The 24,802-nt window shown below is 36.2% G+C and overlaps 1 protein-coding gene across 2 annotated transcripts in view; it reads left to right on the top strand.

Annotated features, from left to right (window-relative positions):
- The window catches only part of Nup160 (nucleoporin 160), a 58,288-nt gene that overhangs the window by 16,866 nt on the left and 16,620 nt on the right, over window positions 1–24,802 (top strand). Inside the window, exons 8-23 of one of the 2 annotated variants that reach the window (XM_046458208.2) lie at window positions 3,136–3,213; window positions 3,797–3,894; window positions 5,624–5,708; window positions 7,423–7,491; window positions 9,355–9,438; window positions 9,710–9,880; window positions 11,276–11,375; window positions 12,098–12,263; window positions 13,020–13,147; window positions 13,230–13,390; window positions 16,020–16,153; window positions 17,303–17,373; window positions 18,076–18,235; window positions 19,645–19,714; window positions 20,991–21,089; window positions 21,789–21,908. In XM_046458208.2, the coding sequence (XP_046314164.1) occupies window positions 3,136–3,213; window positions 3,797–3,894; window positions 5,624–5,708; window positions 7,423–7,491; window positions 9,355–9,438; window positions 9,710–9,880; window positions 11,276–11,375; window positions 12,098–12,263; window positions 13,020–13,147; window positions 13,230–13,390; window positions 16,020–16,153; window positions 17,303–17,373; window positions 18,076–18,235; window positions 19,645–19,714; window positions 20,991–21,089; window positions 21,789–21,908 (1,794 nt within the window). Of the gene's footprint in view, window positions 1–3,135; window positions 3,214–3,796; window positions 3,895–5,623; window positions 5,709–7,422; window positions 7,492–9,354; window positions 9,451–9,709; window positions 9,881–11,275; window positions 11,376–12,097; window positions 12,264–13,019; window positions 13,148–13,229; window positions 13,391–16,019; window positions 16,154–17,302; window positions 17,374–18,075; window positions 18,236–19,644; window positions 19,715–20,990; window positions 21,090–21,788; window positions 21,909–24,802 lie in introns of both variants that reach the window. The other variant, XM_046458204.2, reaches the window with a different exon arrangement.

The following is a 24,802-nucleotide window of genomic DNA, read 5'->3' as shown; positions in this document are numbered from 1 at the left end:
AACCCTGAAGCACTTCACTGAGTCACATGTCCAGTCTGTTCTATTTTTTTATTTTAAGACAGCCTCAGAATTAGTGAGGCTTTTCCCTTAGTTGCTGAGGCTGGCTTCAAATTTTCGATCCTCCTGCTTCGGCCTCCCAGTCACTAGGATTTCAGGCATGTGCCACCACACCTGGCTATAATTTTTTTCTTTCTTCTTCCTTTTCACAAAAGCTGGTAGTCAGTGGTTTGTTTCTGGTTGTTTTTCTTTGAATCCTGATTCTGATAATAAGAATTAATTTAGTCCCTCCCAGCATTGTGTCTTCTAAGACAGTAATAAACATCTCAGATAGGAGCCCTGCAGCACTATGGTGTGGTTCATGAAACAGTTCTGGGCCACAAATTCTTTGTTACCTTTTTGCAGTGAAATAAGTATAGGAAGTGAGAGGAAGTATTTAGAAAATGGATGTTTTTCAGTATTGGGGATTGAACCCAGGGGCACTTTATCTCACTCAGTTATACCCCCAGACCTTTTTATTTTTTGAGACAGGGTCTTGCTATGTTGCTGAAGCTGACCTTGAACTTTTGGGCCCTCCTGCCTCAGGGAGTACAGGGGTGACCACCTCACCCAGCATTTAGAAATTTATGTGGTTAGAAATTTTTCAGACATGCATACTTGAAGTTAGTTATAACTTCAGAAATTAAAAAACAGACTCATTCTTTCCCACAGTTCTTTCAAGTTTGAGAAGCACTGCACTGAGTCAGCATTTTCCATCATTTTGTGTGTGTGTGTGGCTAAAATCTATAAGAAATATTTTGGAGGCTGAAGCAGGAAGACCACAACTTCAAGGCTAGCCTGGGCAACTTAATGAGACCCTGTCTCATTAAGATAAAAGGAGCTGAGAATGTAGCTCAGTTTTAGAGTGCATCTGGGTCCTAGCTCCAAGTACCACCAAAAAAAGAAGAAGAAGAAAGGAAAAAGGGTTTCATTGCTACCTGATATATGTATTCATAACAAGACATAGCAGGAAAAGATTTTCATGAAACATATTTACCATTACTATGACACTACAATTGATGAACTAATGAACTCTAATAATTTGGGGCTTTTTGATTGTTTGGCTTATTTGTGTTTTTATTTTTATTGTTTGGTGCTAGGGATAAAATCCAGGATCTCTTGCATGCTAAAGCATGTTTTCTACCACTGAGCTGTACCTGTATATTTTTCATATTTCATATACTCATTTTTTTTTCTCAAAAAGCAATTTTCTTGTTTATTTTTAATACTTTCTTGTGACCAGTTGCCTATGTTAAAATGAAAGGGTCATCATCACTGTTAGTGCACGGTAAAAAATACGTATCTAAAATTACTCATTGAATATTATTTTTGATTTTGAAATTTTTTTTTGGCAGCAAAGTTAACTACTAAACATGAATTATTTCATAGTATTTTTTTCTTTGAGGGGGCTAGGGATTAAAACTAGGATTTCATGAATGGCCACACCTCAAGCCGTAGGATTTTTTTATATATTTATTTTTTAATTGATTGATTGATACCAGATTGATTGATACCAGAGTTTGAATCCAGTGGTGCTTAACCACTGAGACAAATCCCCAGTTATTTTTTATATTTTATTTAGGGACACGGGTCTTGCTGAGTTGCTTAGGGCCTGGCTGAGTTCTGAGGCTGGTTTTCAATTTGCTATCCTCCTTCCTCAGCCTCTTGAGCTGCTGGGATTATAGACATGCATGATCATGCTCAGTAGGATTTATTTTTAATAAAGATTAACTCACTAGTTTTGCTTTGTGTTATTTGCATATTTAAAATTCTTTCTGGTACTTTGATAAAAATATAAACTTAATAAGCTTCTGGTCATAATAAGATACCATACTTATTTATGATGGCTATTATAGGAAACAGAATAACAAGTGTTGGCAAGGATGCAGAGAAACTGAAACACTGTAAGAGGCTAGTGGTAATTGAAGTGCTGCAGCCATTGTGAAAAACTGTGGTAGTTACTCAAAAAAACAAAAACCCATAAAATTATAAACAGAAGAATTGAAAGCAGGGTCTTAAAAGAGAGAGGTTTTTACAACCATAGACATAGCACAAATTATTCACAATAACCAAAAGGCAAAGTCAACCAACCCAAATGTCTGTCAGTGGATGAATGGATAAACAAAATCTGGTGTATACCTACTATGGAGTATTACAGCTTTTGAAAGGAAGGATTAAGACAAATACTACATGACTGTGAGATAGCAAAAGTTGTTGTATTCATACAATCAAAAAGTGGTGGTTTCTGAGGGCTGAGGGATGGAGGGGATGGGGAGGTTATTGTTTAATGGGTATAGAGTTTCATTTCTTCAAGGTGAGAAGAGTTCCAGAGATTGGTTGCACAACTGTGTGAATGTATGTGACACTACTAAACTATAATTTAAAAATGGTTAAGATGTGGGCTAAGGACATGGCTCAGTCATTGAACACTTGCCTAGCATATGTGAAATTCCAGGTCCAATCCCCAGCACCACAAAAAACACCCACAAAAAATAGGTTAACCATGGAATAGACAAAGGGGGATGAAGAAAAGGGAGGAGGGATGGGATAGAGAAAGACATATATGAATATTCCACAGTGAATCTCACCATCATGTACATCCACAAAACACTAATTTATTTTTATTTATTTATTTTATATTTATTTTTTAGTTTTTTTTAGGTGGACACAATATCTTTATTTTATTTTTATGTGGTGCTGAAAATCGAACCCAGTGCCTCACACATGTCAGGCGAGCACGCTACCACTTGAGCCACATCCCCAGCCCCATAAAACACTAATTAAAAAAAAAAAAAAGAAAAGAAAGAAACTTATCAGTAAGTAGCAGAAAGATCAGTAGAGGGAAGGAAAGGGGAAGTGCTGGGGACTGAATTAGAACAGATTATATTGCATGCTTTTATAATTATATCAAAATCTTGTTGTCATGTATAATTAAAAAGAAACAATAAAAAGTAAATTTAAAAAAATATTAAGATGGTAAATTTTATGTTACATATATTTTAACCACATTTTTTTCAATAAATTGTTTGAACACTGATAACCTTTGCTTTAGAAAAGTAGCATATTGATTATTTTTTTTTATCAACTTGTATTTTTCAGTTCTGCATTTTCCAGTTGGTGAGCACTGAGAATAACCGCTATAGTCTAGATCACATTTCCTCATTATTCACTTCTCAGGTAGGTTGATTCATCTTTTTTGTATTTTCCAAGTACAACAAAGAAGTATTAACTTAAGCATAGCCAGGCAAGGTGGTATATACCTGAGTCCCAGCTGCTCGAGAAGCTGAGGCTGTAGGATCACTTGAATCAAGGAGTTCAAGACCAGCTTGATCAGCATAATAAGACCTCATCCCCACCCCCCCAAAAAAAAAGAAAGAAATGCCAGGCTTAGTGCCACACTGGCATACATCTATAATCCCAGTGACTGAGGAGGCTGAGGCAAGAGGATTACAAGTTCAAGACCAGCCTCCACAATTTAGCAAGTCCCTAAGCAACTTAGCAAGACCCTGGTACCAAAAAAACAAAACGAAGAGATATTGGCTGACCCTACTGTGTGTCAATGGGATTGTAATCTTAAAATGGAAAATTTTATGATGTATAGAAACAAATTTTGATTAGGGTTTATCAAATTCATGTAGTGGGTACCATGTTTTGTTTTTTATGCATTTATTTCTCTTTAACAGTACCAATTTAAGTTATTATGAACTACTGCCTTTTCTTTCTTATTTCCTATTTCCATTTTCTTCCTGTTTCTTTCTAGGAGACATTGATTGACTTTGCCTTAACCTCCACGGATATCTGGGCCCTGTGGCATGATGTAGAGAACCAGACAATTGTGAAATACATCAACTTTGAACAGTATGAGTCCCTTAACTCTGTCAGCCTTCCTCACCACAAGTACTTTCATGCTAGGACAAGAGAGCTGTTTAAGTCTACATTTGAAGGATTCTGACCTTGGTTTGCCTGTTGTTCTTATTTTCTGAAGTACTTTCTTTTGCATTTTGTTTTATTTTGTTACTTTTGGCTTTAGGACAAAATAGGGATACTTTGGGTTGGACTAAGATAAAGAAAATATCATATTTCTTGGAAGAGAGAACACATTCCCAAAATACTTATCATCTGGAAATTTTCTTTTTTGGAGGGTATGGGAATTTAACCCAGGAGTGCTTAATCTTTGCGCCACATCCCCATCCCTTTCTACTTTTTATTTTGAGACAGAGTCTTTCTAAGTTACCTACGGCCTCACTAAGTTGCTGAGGCTGGCTTTGAACTTGCAGGCCTCTTGCCTCAGCCTCCTGAGCAGCTGGGATTAACAGGTATGCACCACCATGCCCAATTCATCAGGAAGTGTACTTCAAAGCAAGGGCTCACCAGCTAACCTTGCTATGGCCAGTACTTCTTTGTTGTTCTTTGCGCACTCAATTTCCTCATCATGAGATGAGAAATAGATTGGACAAGCAGAGTATTTCCCAAACTTTTTAAAACAAAAAAAACTTTTTCCTCAGAAAAAAAGAATTCTAATATATAATGCAAAACTGGTATTTTATGAATATAAAGTTAATATTAATATAACTTAGTATTAATAATCTCTAATATTAAATATATTTGGCATCTAATATTTTAATGTTTAATGTTTTTATATTTGACAGTTAATATTTTTAATGTATGTGACATAAGTTTAAAATTTTATAAATTAAATTGTGATTATAAATACATTTTAGAAAATAAGTTTTAAGCAAACACTTATGTAACCCCTGAAACACTTTAGAGGATTCCCTGGAACACAGTTTGAAGACCACTGAACTAATTGAACACTCCAGGTCCCTCAAGACTAATTTTGGAATGGTTGCCCCCAGATTGACCACTCAAAAATATGAGAATAGTCCTTGTAAATGGCATTCAGAGTAGTAAAAAACCACGGGCTATAGAGCCAGAACAGAGTTAGAACCTTGATTGTACAACTTAGTAGCAGTGATAAGGCATCACATCTTGACTCCCAGTTGGAGGCCAGCCTCAGCAACTTAGTGACACCTTGTCTCAAAATAAAAAAGGGGTGGGCAAATAGCTCAGTGATAAAAATGCCCTTGGCTTCAATCCTTAGTACCAAAAAGAACGCGATCATAAGGCATACATGAGAAATATCTGGAACTGCATCTAGCATAATATCTAGCAAAGAACAAATTCTGGCTATTATTTGTAGATTTGTGTTTAGAATTTTAATTTCAGGAAGGTGCCTATTAAAAGTAATTAAGAACACATTTTCAGGGGTTGGGGTTGTGGCTCAGTGGTAGAGCACTCGCCTAGTGTGTGTGAGGCACTGGGTTTGATTCTCAGCACCACATATAAATAAATAAATTAAATAAAGGTCCACCGACAACTAAAAAGTATTTTTAGGAAAAAAAAATTAAAACCCAGATTCTGCTAAGAATTCCTCCTCCTCCTCTTTGTGGCAAAACATACTTATTGTTAATAGAATTGATCAGGCAGAATGGTTGATTGCAGGGATTCCATTGATGAGGCCTTCCTTGCCCAGATGTTGCCAACAGCATAAATTTATTTTTGTGTAAACTTGGATTTTTGTCTGTAGTAATGTTGCAGGTCAGTGGAATCCAGTTTTTATGCAGCCTTTGCCAGAGGAAGAAATTGTCATCAGAGATGATCAAGACCCCAGGGTAAGTAACACTAAAGTGTAATGTTAGGGAATGATTTATCCTTATTATTTTAAGAAGAACCAATTGTATTAGAGCTCTTTCAGCTGCAGGTGACTTGAACTGACTAAAGCTAAAAAGAGAAAGGATTGACTTGTGCAGCTAAAAGTTGAGAACAACCAGGTTTCAGTGACTTCAAGCCTTGGTCTCTCTTCTTTATTCTGCTTCCCTCCTGGTTGGGTATATTCTCAGTATGCCCCCTCTCCTGAGTGGGCTTGCATTCTGTGAACTTAGCAGCCCCAGGGGGAAAGAGCAGCGTCTCAATTCTACAGACTATATTCTTGGGGTGAAACTCTGGTCTAGCTTAAGTTGTGTGCTACTTCCTGATGTAGTCACTATGATCAGAAGCAGTAAGATGTTCTGGCCTACAATGGGACACAAGTCCAGCCTGGGCTTTGCCATTGCAGGACTGGTGAGGTCAGTTGAGTATGGGCAGGGGAGGAATGGTTCCCCCCAAAAAAGATAAAGAGATTTGTTAATAAATTGAGGGGAAAGGATTCTGCATGGGCACAAATGGTAGGTTTATTACATCTGTCATTTTATGTGCACATAACCTAGGATAAAGATAATAAGATAATTTTTTCTTTTAATTTGGAGTATTTTTAATTGACACCAATTCTACATATTTGTGGAAGACATTGTGATAATGATACGTTTATATAATATGTAATTAGCATTAGGGTAATTAGCATTTCTACCTCCTTAAATATTTACCATTTATTTAGAAATAAGATAAATTCTGATAGAACTGTTCACTAGGAAAATAATAATTTTAGAAGATAAAACAATAAAGAACACAAGAGTCTCCCCATTTTTCAAAGATACCCCCAGGATAAATGAAGGAAAAAGCTTTTTGTTGCTGCCTTAGTGTTAAAATGTCATTAAAGCCTATGGACCTAAGTCTGAAACAATGACTATTGTGTAGGAGTGAAGACACCCACTTTAACTATCTGAAATTGAACATCACTAAATTTTTAATTCCAAAAAGTTATTAATTATTCCTGTTAACTACTAGTATTTGACTTTGTCGGAAAGTCAAAGTCACATGCTGATTTTTGTTATCTTTATTTTTCTCCTTCATTTTGGTCATTTTATCTACCTGAAGCTCAGTAGAAGGAAAGAAACGAATGAAGGTCAATCAGATTCACCTCTTCTGAGTAAATGTGGTTCATGAGACTGAGTCAAAATATCAAGCAACATGAAATTTTTCCATTTATTCTCTCTACTTCATTGTCCCATTTCTGTGAGCTTTTTACAGTTTGTTTTATTTATATATAATGCCTATTATTATAGTTTTCTTTATATGTGAGCCATAAAAAAGAGTACTTTTATAGATGGTGCAGAAATCAACCTAGTTTAATTGGTCTCTTACCAATGCATATCGCCAATAAATTGGATTTGCCTCTTTCATTTAAGATTGGCACTTGACATGCCTTGTTTTCCAATGAAACCCAATGAAGAACTATACAAGGGCACACCTTTTTCAGTATAATATGCCATGTTTGACCCAAAAATGTTGTCATTTTCACTTTAGTGCCCTTCAGGGAGAAGGGCCAAATGTCCATTTCGTATACTGGAAATTTAGACTTTGCTGTAAATATTTTGGATTCTACAACATTTTGCAAATTTTATCTTTTTCAGAATGATGTTAATTTTTTTTTTTTTTATGTTCTAACAGGAAATGTATTTGCGGAGTCTATTTACACCAGGACGATTCATAAATGCAGCTTTATGTAAAGCTTTACAGGTTGGCAAGAAAGTGTTTAATGTTTACTTAAAACCTTATGATTTTATTACTACTATATTGTATAATTAATAATTATTCTTTTTTGCTTTGCATATATTAAAAACTCAACATTTTTTTGTAAATACTACTGTAATTTTTTTTAAATGTTCTTTCCATTAAGTAAGACTTCTAGCAGAGAGGTGGGAATAGGAAGCGCTTTCCCAAAAACTAGTGAATCATACCAGAGGTCTAAAGAGATATTTGGACCCACACTATTGTAAAAAGGTACCTCCTACACTGCATGTAATCTCTATACTTGAAAGAAATTCAAAGTGGTTTTTAGTTAGTTTCAATTACACTCTGTTGTTACCCTTTTGTTACTATAGAAAAGGTGTGACTTGGTTCATTTCAAGAAGACTCAAAAAATTTTAACTTCAGCCTCACAAGATTAAAAAGCTGCTTAATGCTTTAAAAAGCATTCTTTAAAGTTACATAGCTTCCTTCAATTGAGATTTAACTTTATGGATTTAAAAAACAATAATCACTCATAGGATTGAAAGATAACCTTAGAGTGTCCTACTCTGACTTTCTACTTGAAGCAAAAATGCCTGAGACTTCTCTGAGAGGCCTCTGATTGTCTTCCTCCCTTGACAAGTTTCTTACTAGTTCTTATGTGAGTTATTATTCCCAAACTGTCTTCTAAAAGTTCTTCCAAGAATTGGATTGAATTTGTTTTCCATCCTTTTAGTGGGTTCTTTATTTTGAAATTTAGAATGAGGGTCGGGGGTTGTGGCTCACTGGTAGAGCGTTGCCTAGCATGAGTGAGGCACTGGGTTCAATTCTCAGCACCACATATAAATAAATAAAATAAAAGTTCATCGACAACTAAGAAAGAAACTCAATAAAATGCGTGCACACACACCTGTAATCCCAGTGACTCAGAAGACTGAAGCAGGAGGATTTCAAATTCAAGGCCAGTCTCAGCCACCTAGAGAGATCCTCAGCAACTTAATGAGATCCTGCCTCAAAATAAAAAATAAAAAGGACTGAGGATGTAGCCGAGTGGTAAAGCACCTCTGGGTTCCATCACCAGTACCAAGAAAAAAGAAAAAGAACCTTGACATGTTATCTTTCTTTAGACTAAACACAACATATTAACTTTAGCTCAGGTGATACTATTTCTAGGCCCTTGACTTTTCTTCTAGGTATATTCATTAAGAATTTTCTTCTATCTCTGATAAAACTTGAGGATGACACAGTTACTTTCTCCTCAGGTGTTTTTTCTTTCATCTCATTAGCACTCCTTCTTCATTAATAAACTTTGTGATTTTATTACTGCTATATTGTATAATTAATAATTATTCTTTTTTGCTTTGCATATATTAAAAACTCAACCACTTCTCTTGTTATCTCTTAGACAATGAGACATTAAACCATCTTTAAGTCATTTATCAAATCAGTCCTGTAGAGTTACACCCACTATTCTAGCTCACCTTGTGCCAGTCTTTTTTTTGGCACTGGGGATTGAACCCAGGGATGCTTAACCACTGAGCCACATCCCTATCCCTTTTTATTTTGAGACAGGGGCCTTGCTAAGTTGCTGAGGCTGACCTCAAACTTGGTGATCCTCCTGACTCAGCCTCCTGTGTTACTGGGATTAAATCTTGCCCAGAAGATTCGTGTATTTTTCTAGTTTATTCTAGAAACAGTTTCACAATTGCTATAATATCTTTTCAGAAATTATTTGCCTAGTGTTAAATGTAAAGAATACTCTAGGCATGCCTTTTCTCTATTATATAGTTGTACATTGCTTCAGTATTTTTGTGCTGGAGTATTTTTCATCTATTTTTGACTGTAATACTCTAAAATGTCTGTTAATTTTAGATTTTCTGCCGAGGAACTGAGAGGAATTTGGATCTTTCGTGGAGTGAACTAAAAAAAGAAGTTACATTAGCTGTTGAAAGTGAGGTGAGATTTCCGGTAAATAAAAAAATTTTTTTTCATCTTTATATAAGAAGGGCACTGAGGAGTTGTCAGAATTGTTCACTTGACCTTGTTTAGTAGAAAGTATAAGTGTCTAAACCTTATAATTAGAGAATTAGATGTATAGTTGTATAGTCTCTGGCATTTAATGTATAAAGAATATTCCTTTGGCTATAGCTAGTAAAATCATATTGGATGATTATGTTGTTTGATCCCAAATGGTACCAAGAGTTTAATTTTGTTTCTACTTTGCCAGCTCCAAGGAAGTGTAACAGAGTATGAATTCTCCCGGGAGGCATTTCGAAATTTACAACAGGAATTCTGGTGCAAATTCTACGCCTGCTGTCTTCAGTACCAAGAAGCTCTCTCCCAGCCTCTTGCCCTACATTTGAATCCTCACACAAATATGGTGTGCCTATTGAAAAAAGTAAGAGAGCTGAAGCATACACAAGAGCTCTTTTTTAGATAGTTCAGTGGGTCTTCAGAATATTTGTTAAGTGTATTTATCTTTTAGGATTTTGTGTTTGTAATTTTTTTCCCTTAAATTATACTTCATTTGTATTTAATAGTCTTCTTCATTATTAACTATACTTTTTGTGTTTTGTTTGCTTTTTCTATTTTATTTATTTACTTTTTAAATGTTTTTCTTATGCTTTGTAGTTATATATTGAGGTTCATTTTGACATTCATGCTTGTAGGTAATACAGTTTGCTTCATTTCAATCTTCAGTACTTTAACTTTCCCTCCCCCCTTATTTGTTTACATTGAAGTAATTGCAATCTTAAGAGTTATAAGAATAACAAAGAATTTCTTCATACCTTTCACCTAGATTAATCATGCTAAGCATGTGTTCTATACTGGGCTACATCTGCTGCCATTTGCTCTTCATTTTATATTTTATATTTTTTTCTTCCTGAGCCTCTTGAGAATTGTAGAAATCATGTCTCCTTATCCTTAATATTTTGGTGTGTATCTAAGAACAAGGATATTGTTTTAAATTAACTATGATAAAATTTAAAACTTAGGCAGTTTGATATTGATATAATATTATATAGTTTATATTCAACTTTTGCCAATTGTGCCCATAATTGTTTTTGAGTCAAAGTCCAATCCAAGATCTTACATGTATTTAGTTGTATTTCTTTAGCTTAATCTTAGACCTCTTATCAGTCTTTGTCTTTCATTCCATTGACTTATTTTAAAAAAATTTTTTAGTTGTTGATGGACCTTTATTTTATTTACATATCGTACTGAGAATCAAACCAAGTGCCTCACACATGCTGACCAAAGTACCCTCCCATTAAACTACAGCCCCAGCCCTCTGACTTTTTTTTTTTTTTTTTTTTTTTAGTTGTAGATGGACACGATACCTTTGTTTTATTTATTTTTATGTATGGTGCTGGGAATCAAACCCAGTACCTCATACGTGTTAGGCAAGTGCTTCACCACGGAGCCACAATCCCAGCTCCTCCACTGACATTTTTTAGAAGGCAATACCTTTTGTTGTTTTATAGTGTCCTTCAATTTGAATTTGTCTGGTGTTTTCTCACAAGAGTCACACTTCATATCTCAATTTTTGTTCCTGTTGCAATGCTGGGAATCAAATTCAGTGCCTCATGCATGCTAGGCAAGCACTTTACCACTGAATTATACCCAAGCTCCTTTCAATGTTTTTAAATGTTTTAAATTGACAGATAAAATTATACATATGTACCATGTACAACATGATTTGTTGCTCCACATGATACATTATAGACTATCACTTATTTTATTCATTCAAAATTCACTGAAACAAATATAACTGAAAGATTTGTGTTTCCAGGGGTACCTGTCTTTTCTTGTGCCCTCCTCCTTAGTGGATCATCTATATCTCCTGTCTGATGAGAACCTTGTGACAGAGGATGAGACAACCATTTCTGATGGTAATAATAATTATTATGTCTATATTTGATTCCTTCATACGTGAACCCTATCCTTTATTTCACTGCATGCAAAATTCGATTGCCATTGTGACTTGTCTTGGTCAGTTTACCTCGTAGTAGGTTTTAAACTGAAGAGGTTGGACAGGCTGGAGCTCAGTGGCAGAGCACTTGTCTAGCATGTGTGAGATACTGGGTTTGATTCTTAGCACCACATAAAAATAAACAAAGGCATTCTGTCCATCTACAATTACAAAAAAAAAATTTTAATTAAAAAACTTTTAAGAATTTTTTAAAAAGTAGAAGGGGCATCTTGACCTCAGATACCTTGGCATTTAGACCTCAGATACCTTGGCAACTAATGCTAATACTGATTTTTAAATTTTTTGTAGTTGTAGATGGACAGAATGCCTTTATTTTGTCTATTTTTATGTGGTGTTAAGGGTCGAACCCAGTGCCTCACACATACTAGGCAGGTGCTTTGCCACCGAGCTATAGCTCGAGCCCACTAATACTGATTTTAACATATTATTGATAGTTCTTATATTTTTTAAGATGTTGATGGACCTTTTTTATTCATTTATTTATATGCAGTGCTGGGAATCAAACCCAGTGCCTCACACATGCTAGGCAAGCACTCTACCACTGAGCCACAACCCCAGTCTTTGATAATTCTTTGGCTTGAGGCAGGAATGTTATTTTTATTAACTTCCTCTTCTTCATAGATGTGGATGTCGCTCGGGATGTCGTATGTCTTATAAAATGCCTCCGGTTGATTGGAGAGTCTGTAACTATGGATATGTCAGTTATGATGGAAATGAGTTGTTACAACCTACAGTCTCCAGAAAAGGCTGCAGAACAGATTTTGGAAGATTTGATCACTAATGACGTGTAAGGAGAATTTAGGCTAAAGTGTATTTCCTAATGGAAATTCAGCAATTTTTAGTGCCAACATGAGGTTTTAGATGTTCAAGTATCTACAAAGTAATGGCTTGAAGTTAGTGATTATACTTGATTCCAAACAGGTATTATCCCCTTTGCAGTGCTGGGGTTTGACTGAAGACCTTGAACATGCTCTAAGCAAGTGCTCTACCACTGACTTACATTACATCAGCAGCCCCTGTTTTCAGGGGGTTTTTGTTTGTTTCTTTCTTTCTTTTGTTTTTTTGGTACTGGGAATTGAACTCAGGGGCACTTAATCGCTGAACCACATCCTGAGCTCTATTTTGTGTTTTATAGAGGCAAGGTCTCACTGAGTTCCTTAGCACCTCACTGTTGCTAAGCCTGGTTTTGAACTCATGATCTTCCTGCCCTAGCCTCCCAAGCCACTGGGATTACAGGCATGCGCCACTGCACTCGTCCTAGGAACAGACTCATTAAATATGATGCACCTGTTAAAGTGAGCTACATATTCATGAAAAAGAAAGTATTTTCCTTATGTTCATTTTATCTGTGTTTTGCAGAAAGGTGAAGAAAAATTAATATGTGAAGTGGAAGTATCTTGTAAGCCAAAATGATGATCTCCACTCCTTTATTATGGGGCTGGTTTTCCTGTTTCATAGAGCATTTAGCTTACAATACATACATACAGAGTGTAGGTCTTATGTCTTCTCAGTATTAATCGGAATTTTCTAATTTTCCTTGTAGAGAAAATGTGATGGAAGATATCTGTAGTAAACTGCAAGAGATTAGGAACCCTGTCCATGCCATTGGACTTCTTATACGGGAAATGGATTATGAAACAGAAGTGGAAATGGAAAAAGGATTCAATTCAGGTAAATGACAAAACAACAAATGTGTCTCTTGATTTCGAGAAAAGAGTGATAACATTTAACTCCATTTTTCTTCTTATTATAGCTCAGCCTTTGAATGTTCGAATGAATCTTTCCCAGCTCTATGGTAGTAGCTCAGCGGGGTGTATTGTGTGCAGAGGCGTATATAGAATTGCTAGTACTCGCTTCCTGATCTGCCGAGACCTCTTGATCTTACAGCAACTACTGATGAGGCTAGGAGATGCAGTAAGTACTGTTTGAGGGAACACTTACAAAATCTAAAACCTGACAGAGATCTGGAGGCATACAGCAGGCTGTTGAGCTTAAAAAGTAGAGACTTGTCTTTCTTCACTGCTTTATCTCCCATGGTTGACCTTACTAGGTGCTCTATAAATATTTGTGGAGTTAAATATAAATGAATGTCATAATCTAAGGTTACAGAATAGGAATATATGTGAAGCAGATTGCTTTGTTATTAACCTTTGAATGTATAGTAATACAAAATTTTCTCAGATTGGTGGTCCCAAAAACTGGTATTATAAGTATTACCCTGGGTGTGATAGCAGAATACCCTTTAGTGTGGAGGAAAGAAGAAAAGAAGAACAATTTTTTTCTTTCTTTGGGCCAGGGCTTACCCTAAGCACAATTTTGAGGTTATAAAGTTTGCCTCTGTGGTCCTCCCAACTCCATTCTGTGCTTTCTTTTCCATCTTAATTCTTCTCAGACTACTAGACTTCAGTGCCATCACAAATCCTGATTGCTCCACCTACTGGATGTTCTAAACTAAAAATTACTTTTCTGCCCATAGTAAAGTATATGTGTCCCCACTGCCCACCCCAGTGCTAAGGAGCCAACCCAGAACCTCACACCCCATTTGTTTCTGAGTCAGTAATCTCATTTGAGCCTGGCAATCTGATTAAAATTATCCATGTTAATGAATAAAGAGCCAAAAAGCCAATAGGTCTCCCCGAAGTAATATACTTTAAAATCAGAATTTATTAACTCAAATGCATTGCTATTATTAAAATTTCAGGCCAAAATAAGAACAAACTTTTAGCCGGCACAGTGGCTCAGGAGGTTGAGGCAGGAAGATCTCAAGTTCAAAGCCAGCCTCAGCAAAAAGCAAGGCACTAAGCAATTCAGTGAGACCCTGTCTCTAAATAAAATACAAATAAGGGCTGGGGATGTGGCTCAGTAGTTGAGTGCCCCTGAGTTCAATCCCAGTACCCTCACTCAAAAAAAAAAAAAAAAAAGTTAGAAACTTTTAAGAACACCAAGGAAAAAAAGGATCCTGTCCTGAGAGTATGTCACTTGGGTTAACCCTTATTAAGTTCTTTGTGATCTGTGTAAATACTTGCATTTCTTCACAGTGTTTTTTTTTTGTGTGTGTGTGTTTCTGGGTTTCTAATCTCTTGCAGTTTACTACAAATAATAATAATAACCTTCAGCTGTTCCTCTCCTCAGTATATATCCAAAAGATTTAAAATCAGCATACTACAGTGACACAGCCTCATCAATGTTTATAGCAACACAATTCACAATAGCCAGGCTGTGGAGCCCTTCAACAGATGAATGGATAAATAAAATGTAGTGTATATTTACACAATGGAATACTACTCAGCCATAAAGAAGTATGACATTATGGCATTTGCCAGTAAATGGGTGGAACTGGAAACTATCATGCCAAGTGAAATAAGCCAATCCCAAAAAGTTAAAGATGGAATGTTATCTCTGGTATGCAGAAGCTAATTCAAAATAAGCAGGAGGTGGGAAGAATTAAAAAAATAAAAGAATGATCAGTAGAGTAGTGGAAGGAAAAATAGGATAAGGGAAAGACAGAATGAATCTAAACCTACTTTCTTATGTACATATATGAATATACCACAGTGAATCTAACCATCATGTACATCAATAAGACACTAGTTAAAGAAAATATTAATAGCAGATCAATGGAGTGGAGGGAAGGGGGGAACCATTGGGAGGGAAGAGGGGAGGGAAAGTACTGGAGACTTAAATAGAACAAATTATGTCCCATGTTTGTATGATTATGTCAAAATGAATCCTAATGTGTAGCTAAAAACCAATAATTAAACAATTTGAAACAAGAAAGAAATAATAGCCTTTTCCTATAAAATATATATAAGCAAAAATAATAAAAATTCATCTGTATCTTCTACCCAGTAATAACCACTATTGACATTTTTATTTTTTATACTCTTTTTTTCTATGCAAATAGTTTTTTGGTTTTATTTGTGCAATTAGGATATGTCCCTTAATATTTTTTGTAACTAGTTGTTTTCATTTTTCCATTTTTGTAAATCTCGTCGGTCTTCCCACATTATTTTGTATTTATACTTAGTGCAATTTTAATGTACTCAACCATTTCTCTATATGACTACTGCCAGGTTTTCCCCGATATGTATAACTTTCTGTACATCTTTGGTTTTATCTCTAGAGTGAATTCTAAGAACTAGAATTGTTTGGTCAGAGTCTATGCACACTTTTAGGTTTTAGAAGTTTTGCCAAATCTGCCTGTACTAATCAGACCCATTTTTACCTAACACCAGCAACATACAAGGAGATTTAGATTTCCCTGTTCCCTGTAATTCTGAGCCCACAGATTTAATCAAAGTTTCTTTTCATCATCAGCTCCCATAATTTAGAAAAGATGATGATGATGATGATTATTATTATTATTATTATTATTTTGGGTCTGTTTATATCTGGGAAGGCGTTTTTCCATTGCTATCCCAGAATGTAATAGGTAAAATATTGTGCCCTTTGTAGCTATGTATGCTATTTTATTTTACTCCACCTGAAACTTGAGAGTTACCATGACTAATTGTGTGGTGACCATCTCATCCATTATGCATAGGTGATTTGGGGAGCTGGCCAGCTCTTTCAAGCTCAGCAAGACCTGCTTCATCGGACGGCTCCCCTGCTGTTATCCTATTACCTCATTAAGTGGGGAAGTCAGTGCTTGGCAACTGATGTTCCAGTGGACACACTGTGAGTTTCCTTTTCCTAATTATTTTAAAATAAATTGTGAGTTTAATTATTTTTTCTGTTTTTCTTTAATTTTGTTTTGTTTATTTTCTTGTTTTCCTTGGTAGTGCTGGGGATCAAACCCAAAGCCTAGTGTTTGCTAGGCAAATACTCTACAACCAAGCCACATTCCCAAGCCAAACAAACACTTGCAAATTTTTTTTTTTAAACATGTTGTCAAATAATTTGCCTTGAAGATAATTTTCACTTTTTATTTTGCTGTACTGGAGATTGAACCCCTGAACTACATCTCCAGCCTTTTACTTTTTATTTTGAGATAGGCTGTCACTAAGTTGTTTAGGCTGGCCTCAGACTGGCAATTATCCTGCCTTGTCTCCCAAATATTCTTTTTTTCTTTTTTTTTAATATATAGATATTTTTAGTTGTAGGTGGACATAGTACTTTTATTTTTATATGGTGCTGAGGATCAAACCCAGTGCCTCACACATGCTAGGCGAGCACTCTACCACTGAGCCTCAGCCCCAGCCCCCCAAATATTCTTTGTTAGCTGGGATTATAGGCATGCACTACCTTGCCCAACTCAGAAAATTTTTAGATGCTCCATTTTCTAAAGGTTGAAAGCAATTTAAAAGATGAAAATAAAAAATGCACATCTTTATTACATATGTGTTTTATAATAATGCATGTGTAACATACAGATAAATCATGTTGAAGGCAAAGGAATGAGATGAAGCTAAAAGGAAAGTTAGATCATACACGGAAACATTATGCTGAACTTTTTTATAACCAAAGGAAGAAAAAAAAATCTAATAATACAAGATTCACTTTTCCTTTGGTCCTCCCACCACTCAACACTCTGTGGTACAGGCATTGAACCCAGGGCCTTGGGTGTGCCAAGCAAGCATTCTACCACAGAGCTATATCCCCGGCCAAAGATTCGGTTTTTTGGTAAGATGAACCATCCTGCTTGCTGTGGCTCATCGTTGAATAATATAATGGACAATAATCTAAATCCTTTGGTTTTTCGCTTTTTCTTTGTGCTTTCAAAGAAGCTTTTATATACAATTTACGGTGTCCCTTTTAGGAAAACTTGTGGACATAATGTTTAGCATGGGAGAATTACTAAGCTGTCCTTTTTTTCTTTTCTCACAGGGAGTCTAATCTCCAACACTTGTCAGTACTGGAACTAACTGACTCTGGTACTTTAATGACAAACAAGTTTGGTAAGAACTGTGTATACATTTGATTTGGGTTTGGAGGTTTATTGCATATTTATTAATGTGTTCTTTTGCCATCTTTGCTATGGAAATGTTGGTCATGCTTTTTGCTTTCACTAGAGGGCATGAGAAGCTGTGGCCTAAGACCTGGTTGTAGCAGAGTCTATGAAGCTCTGATCCCATAGATATACATGGTAAAAATAAGAATAAATTTTAGTAAGGTAATTTAAGATCACCTGTCCAGAGACTCTCTCACTTGCATTAGCCCTTAATTTAATCATTTATAAATTTACTAAGTTAATGGTAGCTTTTATAATCTAGTCTTAGTTAACAAATTAAAAGGAGTCCTCTCTCATCCTTGAAAACCATTACTCTAGAGAATTTATTTTGTACTGTTTTGGAATAAAACTTGAAATCTTAGGACTGATTGTGTTTATTATATGTAAGTCCTAGGGAAGGCACTTTCAGGTGGTGAGATCTATGAAAATTTGCAATGTTGATTTAATAGTCATTATCATTGCTTTTATTTATTACTTCAGTTTACAAATTGCTTTTGTTTATATTGCTACCAATTACACCCATGGTGCATTTTCTGTTTTGAAATGATAAATAATCTTTGTTACAAATATATAGTGAATTCATAGACTATCTTAATTGAAAGTTTATATTACCATTACAAGTTTATGATTGTAGCATTTTCTTTTCAAGTATCTAGCCCTCAGACAATTGTGGAGTTATTCTTCCAAGAAGTTGCAAGAAAACAGATTATATCTCATCTCTTCTCTCAACCAAAGGCACCTCTGAACCAAACGGGATTGAATTGGCCTGAAATAATTATTGCAGTTACCAATTATTTATTGCAGCTTTTGTATCCTTTTCTTTAAAAGTTGAAAGTTGTCTTCTATCTGGTTTAAGCCTCTTTTTCTGCCTGTGTAATAGTCTTTTAGTTTTGTTTCTTTGTTTTTTTTTTTGTTGTTGTTTTTTTTTTTCAGTGGTAGGAATTAAACTCTGGGCCTTATACTAGGAAGAGCTCTGTCACTAAACTACATCCCCAGCCCAGCATCAAGTTTTTTTGTCTTACTTTATTTTGGGGTGGGAGAGTAGGGAAGGGATTCGCAGTACTGGTGATTGAACCTAAGGCCTTTTGTGTGCTAGGCAGTCACTACTACTAAGCTACATCCCCTTCCCTGGAATGATTTTAATGAGGTTGAGTACTTACCCTACTAGCACAAGATTATAATATTTATTTTGAGATATCCCCATTTTTGTTTTATATTTTTGATCAGGAGTTGAGTGAGATTTTATTGGTGCACACACATTTTTTTTTAATACTTTTTAGTTGGACCTTTATTTTATTTCTTTATATGTGGTGCTGAGAATTGAACCTGGTGCCTCGCGCTAAGCAAGTGCTCCACCACTGAGCCACAACTCCAGCCCCATTAGATCCCTTTTTTTTTTTTTAAGTTGTTGATAGACCTTTATTTCTTCATACGCGGTGCTGAGAATCGAACCCAGTGCCTCAACATGCCAGGCAAGTGCACTACCACTGAGCCACAGCCACAGCCCCTCTAGATCCCTTTTAAGACATTCACTCAGGTAAATATTTGTTGAGTGACTCCATATACCAGTCACAATTTTAGGTGCTAAGTGTCCACTGGTCTGCTATATACCAGCTGAATTGCGGTTCACCGTTCAGGGATGAAGTAAACTGCATCCCTTATCCTATAATAAACTGAGTTCTAAGCTAATGATAAGATTCATATTGTACAGTCATGTATTGCTTCACAGTGGGTCTGTGTGCTGAGAAAAGCATTGTTAGGTAATTTCATCAATGTATAAATAGCATCGTTTGTTCTTAGAAAAATTCAGAAAGCTACATATCACCCTAGATGGTAAAATCTTATGGGTCCACCATCATATATGTGGTCTGTCATTGACCTGATCAAGATATCTTTTCATACTGCATGGCTATTTATAATCTTTTCTTTTTGTCGAATATTAATGTTACATGGTAATGTAGGAGAAACGTATGTTCTCATTCCTTTTTTGCATGTTTGGGTTGTAGGGGTTTTTTGTTGTTTTGTTTTTTGTATTATGGTGCTAGGGATAAAATTTGGGACCTTATAAATCATAAGCAAGTATTATACCACTGAATTATATCCCCCAGCTCTTTTTAAAAAATTATACTATTTTGTGGACTTTCATGACTTTTGATGCCCAAAATATATGGTTAAATTTCACCAAAAAAGTAAAAAAACCTCCTTATCCAGTGACTAGATGGCCTAGCAATCCTGGTTGTCTCTTTCTAGAATGTTTGATGGGAAATTGTCAGTATGTACAATTGCAGGTGAGTTCATTTTAACATTTCGGGTTTAATCACTCTTTTGAAGAATGGGATTAATGGAATTTTTTCCTTTGTGAATGTCGTTTGCATTTTAATTGGACTGTTAGGAAGAACCACAAAAATTGATTTTTGTTTTTGTTTTTTTTTTTTTTTTTTTTTTTTGCAGTACAGGGAATTGAACTCAGAGGTGCTTTACCACTGAACTATATTCCCAGCCCTTTTTATTTTTTATTTTGAGACAGAGTCTGGCTAAGTTGCTAAAGGTAGCCTCAAACTTGGGATCCACCTGCCTCAGCTCCCTGAAATGTGGGATTACAGGTGTCCACCACAATGCCCTGCAAAACTTGAAAAAAAAAATTTTTTTTTTGGTACTGGGAGTCGAATTCAGGGCTACCACTGAGCTACATACCAGCCCTTTTTATTTTTTGAGGCAGGGTCTGGCCTCCAACTTGAGATCCTCCTGCCTCAGCCTCCCAAAGGCTTGGCACCCAGCAAAAATTAAATTTGATTTCATTAATATTCACTCCAAAATTATATTCTCTACTTCTCTCTTGGTAGTATTATTGGTAATATAATTTTTTCTCATATCTTTTTGGTTTTTTAAAATCCTCTTTATTAGTTTCTTTTTATATAAAACAAGCATATCACTGTCTTAGTAGAAATCCTTTATTGTACTTTAGTCATTGAACCAATAAATATTAAAAATTGGAAAATTTCTAAGATGTGAAACATGTATATATTTACATGTGTGTGTTACTGGACTCCTCTTTGCTTGTTTTTATTTGTTTATTTTTATTATTATTTTGTTTTGTTTAAGACAGAAACTTGTTCTGTTGCCCAAGTTGGTCTCAAACTCGGGCTCAGGTAATCCTCCTATTTCAGTCTCCCAAGTAGCTACGACTACAGGTATGTGCCACCACACCCAGCTCTTTTATATGTATGTGTGGTGCTGAGGATTGAGCCTAGGGTCACTTTATCACTAAGCTACATCTCCATTCCTTTTAATTTTTTATTTTGAGACAGAATCTCACTAAATTGCCCAGGCTGGCTTCAAACTTATAATGCTCCAAGTCACCATGCCCAGCTGTCTATGCTTTCTTAAGGTGTCTAGCCTAATATAAGAATGCATTAACAGAATTAGGCTTCAGTCTCCAGATTATTTCTAGAAATAAAACTTTTGTACTGATCAAATAGTGTCTTCTCTCCTTCTATGAAGAAATGACTGTCTCCTTAAGTAGTGTTTATTTTCTAATCAAAAACTACCTTTTATGTCCTTAAGGATTATATTCAACTGCTACATCCCTGGTGTCAAGTCAATGTTGGTTCCTGTCGATTTATGCTGGGACGTTGTTACCTAGTTACAGGCGAAGGACAAAAGGTAAAGTGCATTTGAGTGGTGAATAACCTCTAGTGCAAGGAGAATGTTTTAGTTTTCATCTGGATTATGGGGTGGGAAGCACAGAGTCCTCCACAAAAGGGTTCCTTAGCGTATGAGTACTGTACTGGTACCAGTGAAGGGCATAATATCAGGACTGGTTAGCTTCTTACACTCAGGTTTTATTAGGGTTTAGGAAAATAAGACGAAACATTAAGACCTTTCTGCCCCAAAGCAAAATAAAATTTATTCATTAATCACATTTTCATGTATCTGTTTGTTTGTTGTTTGCTTGTTCATCTTTTTTTGTTAAGATAATGTTTATATTTTTAATTTTTTCCCCTGATATCCTATTTTGTAGATTTTAAACGTGCAGAAAAGTTTGAAGACTTTCACGGTGAATAGTTATACAGCCACCACTCAAATTCTGTAGTTGTTCACATGCTGCTACAGTTTGCTTTATTACTTATCTATCCATTGGTCTTCTTATTAAAGTTTACCTTTTAAATTAATAGCATTTAAATTAAAAGTGAGAAAAATTTAAAGAAATATTAAATGATGTATCAGAATTTATATGTGGCAGAAACTGAGTAGTAGTATACTATCTTAAATACTTTCTCTTTTGGCTTTCCTTAGCATATGAACCTGATTTACATCACTAAAACTTTATAGGTCACTTTGCATTTTTTAAATTTTTTCCAGGCTTTGGAATGTTTCTGTCAGGCAGCATCAGAAGTGGGCAAAGAAGAATTCTTAGATCGCTTGATCCGCTCAGAGGATGGGGACATTGTATCCTCCCCCAGGCTGCAGTATTATGATAAGGTACAGTGCTGTTGTTTGGCTCTTCTTATATACTTATATAGAAATACATCTAAGATATATTGCTTTTTTTTTTTTTTTGTACCGGGGATTGAACTCGACACTTGATCATGGAGCCTTTTTTTTTTTTTAATTTTTATTAGTTATTGATGGACACGTATATATTTATTTGTTTATATGTGGTGTTGAGACTTGAACCCAGTGCCTCACACATGTTAGGCAAGCACTCTACCGCTGAGCCACAACCCCAGCCCCCGCTGAGCCATTTTTAATATTTTACGTAGAGTCATGGTTTCACTGAGTTGCTTAGTGTGCTTTTTTTTTTTTTTTTTTAGTTGTAGATGGACACAATATCTTTATTTTACTTATTTATTTTTTAATGTGGTGCTGAGGATCGAACCCAGTACCTCACACGTGTGAGGCAAGAGCTCTACCACTGAGCTACAATCCCAGCCCCCTGCTTAGTGTGCTTAGCACCTCACTTTTGCTGAGGCTGACTTTGAACTGGCAACCCTCCTGACTCAGCCTCCAGAGCAGCTGGGATTACAGGCATGTGCCACCACACCTGCCCAGCTGCTTTGATATTTTTTAAGAAAAATACTAAAAAACTTAATTGTTCCCAGAACTTCTAAGTGAGAAGAAGATGGACTTGCCTAGACAAATTGAGAAAACCTGCTGGGCACAGTAGCACATGACTGGAAGGAATCCCAGCAACTCAGGAGGCTAAGACAGGAGGACTTTTGCCTCAGTCTCCTGAGTCTCTGGGATTACAAGTGTATGCTGCCAAGCCCAGCTTATGGCTCTTTTACAGGTGATCATTTGTCCATCTTAAAGCAGGCATCAGAGGGAAGAGAGAGCATCACAACAGGAGTGAGGGTGTAACACCTTCTCTTGTCCATCTGATTTCAGTAGGTTATTTACCTGGTTGGATAGATTTACATGATATATTGCTTAATTTTGATGAAACTCACCTTTACAATGTAGATTTAAAATATTCATGGAGGCTGGGCGTGGTGGTGCACACCTGTAATTCCAGTGACTCAGGAATCTAAGGAAGGAAGGTTTGAGGCCAGCCAAAGCAACTTAGGGAGGTTCTAAGCAATTTCAGGAGACTCTGTCTTAAAATAAAAAGGGCTGGGGATGTAGCTCAGTGGTAGAATGCTTGCCTAGCATGCATAGGCCTTGGGTTCAATCCCCGGTGCCTCAGAGAAGGAAAAAAAAAACAAAACTCCTTAGGGCTTTGTTACACTATGATGTTCATTTACTATGCTTTAAATTCATCAGCAACATAAACAGTTTATAGGAAAAGTTTATGCAGATTGAGTATCCCTTAACCAAAATGCTTGGAAACAAAAGTGTTTCAGTTTTTTATTCCATTTTGAGAAAGTGTCTGGGATTTATTTAACTCAGGGGTGCTTTACCACTGAGCCACATCACCACCCTATTTTGTGTTTTATTTAGAGATAGGGTCTCACTGACTTGCTCAGCACCTCGCTGTTGCTGAGGCTGGCTTTGATTGATCCTCCTGCCTCAGCCTCCCAAGCCACTGGGATTACAGCGAGCACCACCATGCCCAGCTCAGATTTTTTTTTTTTTTTTTTTTTAATGTTTACATATACATATGAGATATCCTGGGGAGGAGTCTAGGTCCAAACACAAAATTTATTTATGTTTCATATTATACCTTACACATATAGCCTGAGGTAATTTTACATAATATTTTTAGTGTTTTGTCTGTGGCCCCTCTCATGAGGTTAGATGAATTTTCCATTTGTGGTAGCGTATCAGCCCTCAGTTTCAGATTTTGGAGCATTTTCAGAGTTTTGGATTAGGGATGCTGGTTCTATTGTAAAACTGTGTTTGTTCTTTCATTTAACAAATATTCATTGAGAGCCTACTGTGTATAAGGCACTGGTTTAGGCACTGAGGATAAGGTTCTAAGTACCACCGCTACTCCCTGTCCGCTATTCCCTGTTCTCGTGGTACTTAAAATACAGGTTGGAAAGAGACTAGACAAATAATATAATGTCAGGCAGTGATACGTGCTCTGAATAAAAGTAAAGCAGATCAACGCAGTAGGCCAGGAAGTGTTCAGTTTGTTATGAGAATATCTTTGAAACTCCATAGTGGTAGGCTCTCGGGTCCACATGCTAAGATTTAAGTCCCAGATCTCTAGACTACGACCTTACACAAGTTCTTCATCTGTAAAATCATTCAATTATTGTGAGGGTGAATATGATTAATACCTACCAAGGGTAAAGCTATTCCTGGCAAGTAAGTACTTTTTGTATCCCCAGGTTTGTTGGTTGGTTGGTTGGTTGGTTGGTTGGATGGTTGGTTGGTTGGTTAGTTGGTTGGTACTAGGGACTTAATCCAGTGGTACTTTACCACTAGGCTACATCCCCAGTCTTTTTTATTTTTTTGATACTAGGGATTAAACCCAGGGGCACTTGACTACTGAGCCATATCCCCCTCCATTTTTTATATATTTTTTTTATTTAGAGATAGGGTCTTGCTAAGTTGCTTAGGGCCACACTGAGTTGCTGAGGCTGGCCTTGAACTCAAGATCCTCCTGCCTCAGCCTCCTTAGCGGCTGGGATTATAGACATGAGCCACCATGCCTGGCCTTTATTTTTTAATTTTGAGAAAGTGTCTTGCTAAGTTGCTGAGGCTGGCCTCAAACTTTCGATTCTCCTTCCTCAGCCTCTTGAGTTGCTGGGATTACAGGCAGGTACCACTGTGCCCAGCTACCCCCAGCTTCTTATTGAAGGTATGTGAATATAAGGATATAGACACATTCATATCTTTGGGGGATATTTCATTACTTTCTCACACTGGCAAAACAAAAGGACAAAGCTGGATGTGGTGGGGAGTCAGTCCTATAGGCCCAGTACTCA

Source organism: Marmota monax, unplaced genomic scaffold (genome assembly GCF_021218885.2).
Source record: "Marmota monax isolate L192 unplaced genomic scaffold, Marmota_monax_Labrador192_F-V1.1 WCK01_AAM20220418_F8-fsc00047, whole genome shotgun sequence".
NCBI classification, from domain to species: domain Eukaryota; kingdom Metazoa; phylum Chordata; class Mammalia; order Rodentia; family Sciuridae; genus Marmota; species Marmota monax.
This window is presented reverse-complemented; position numbering and strand designations above follow the sequence as displayed.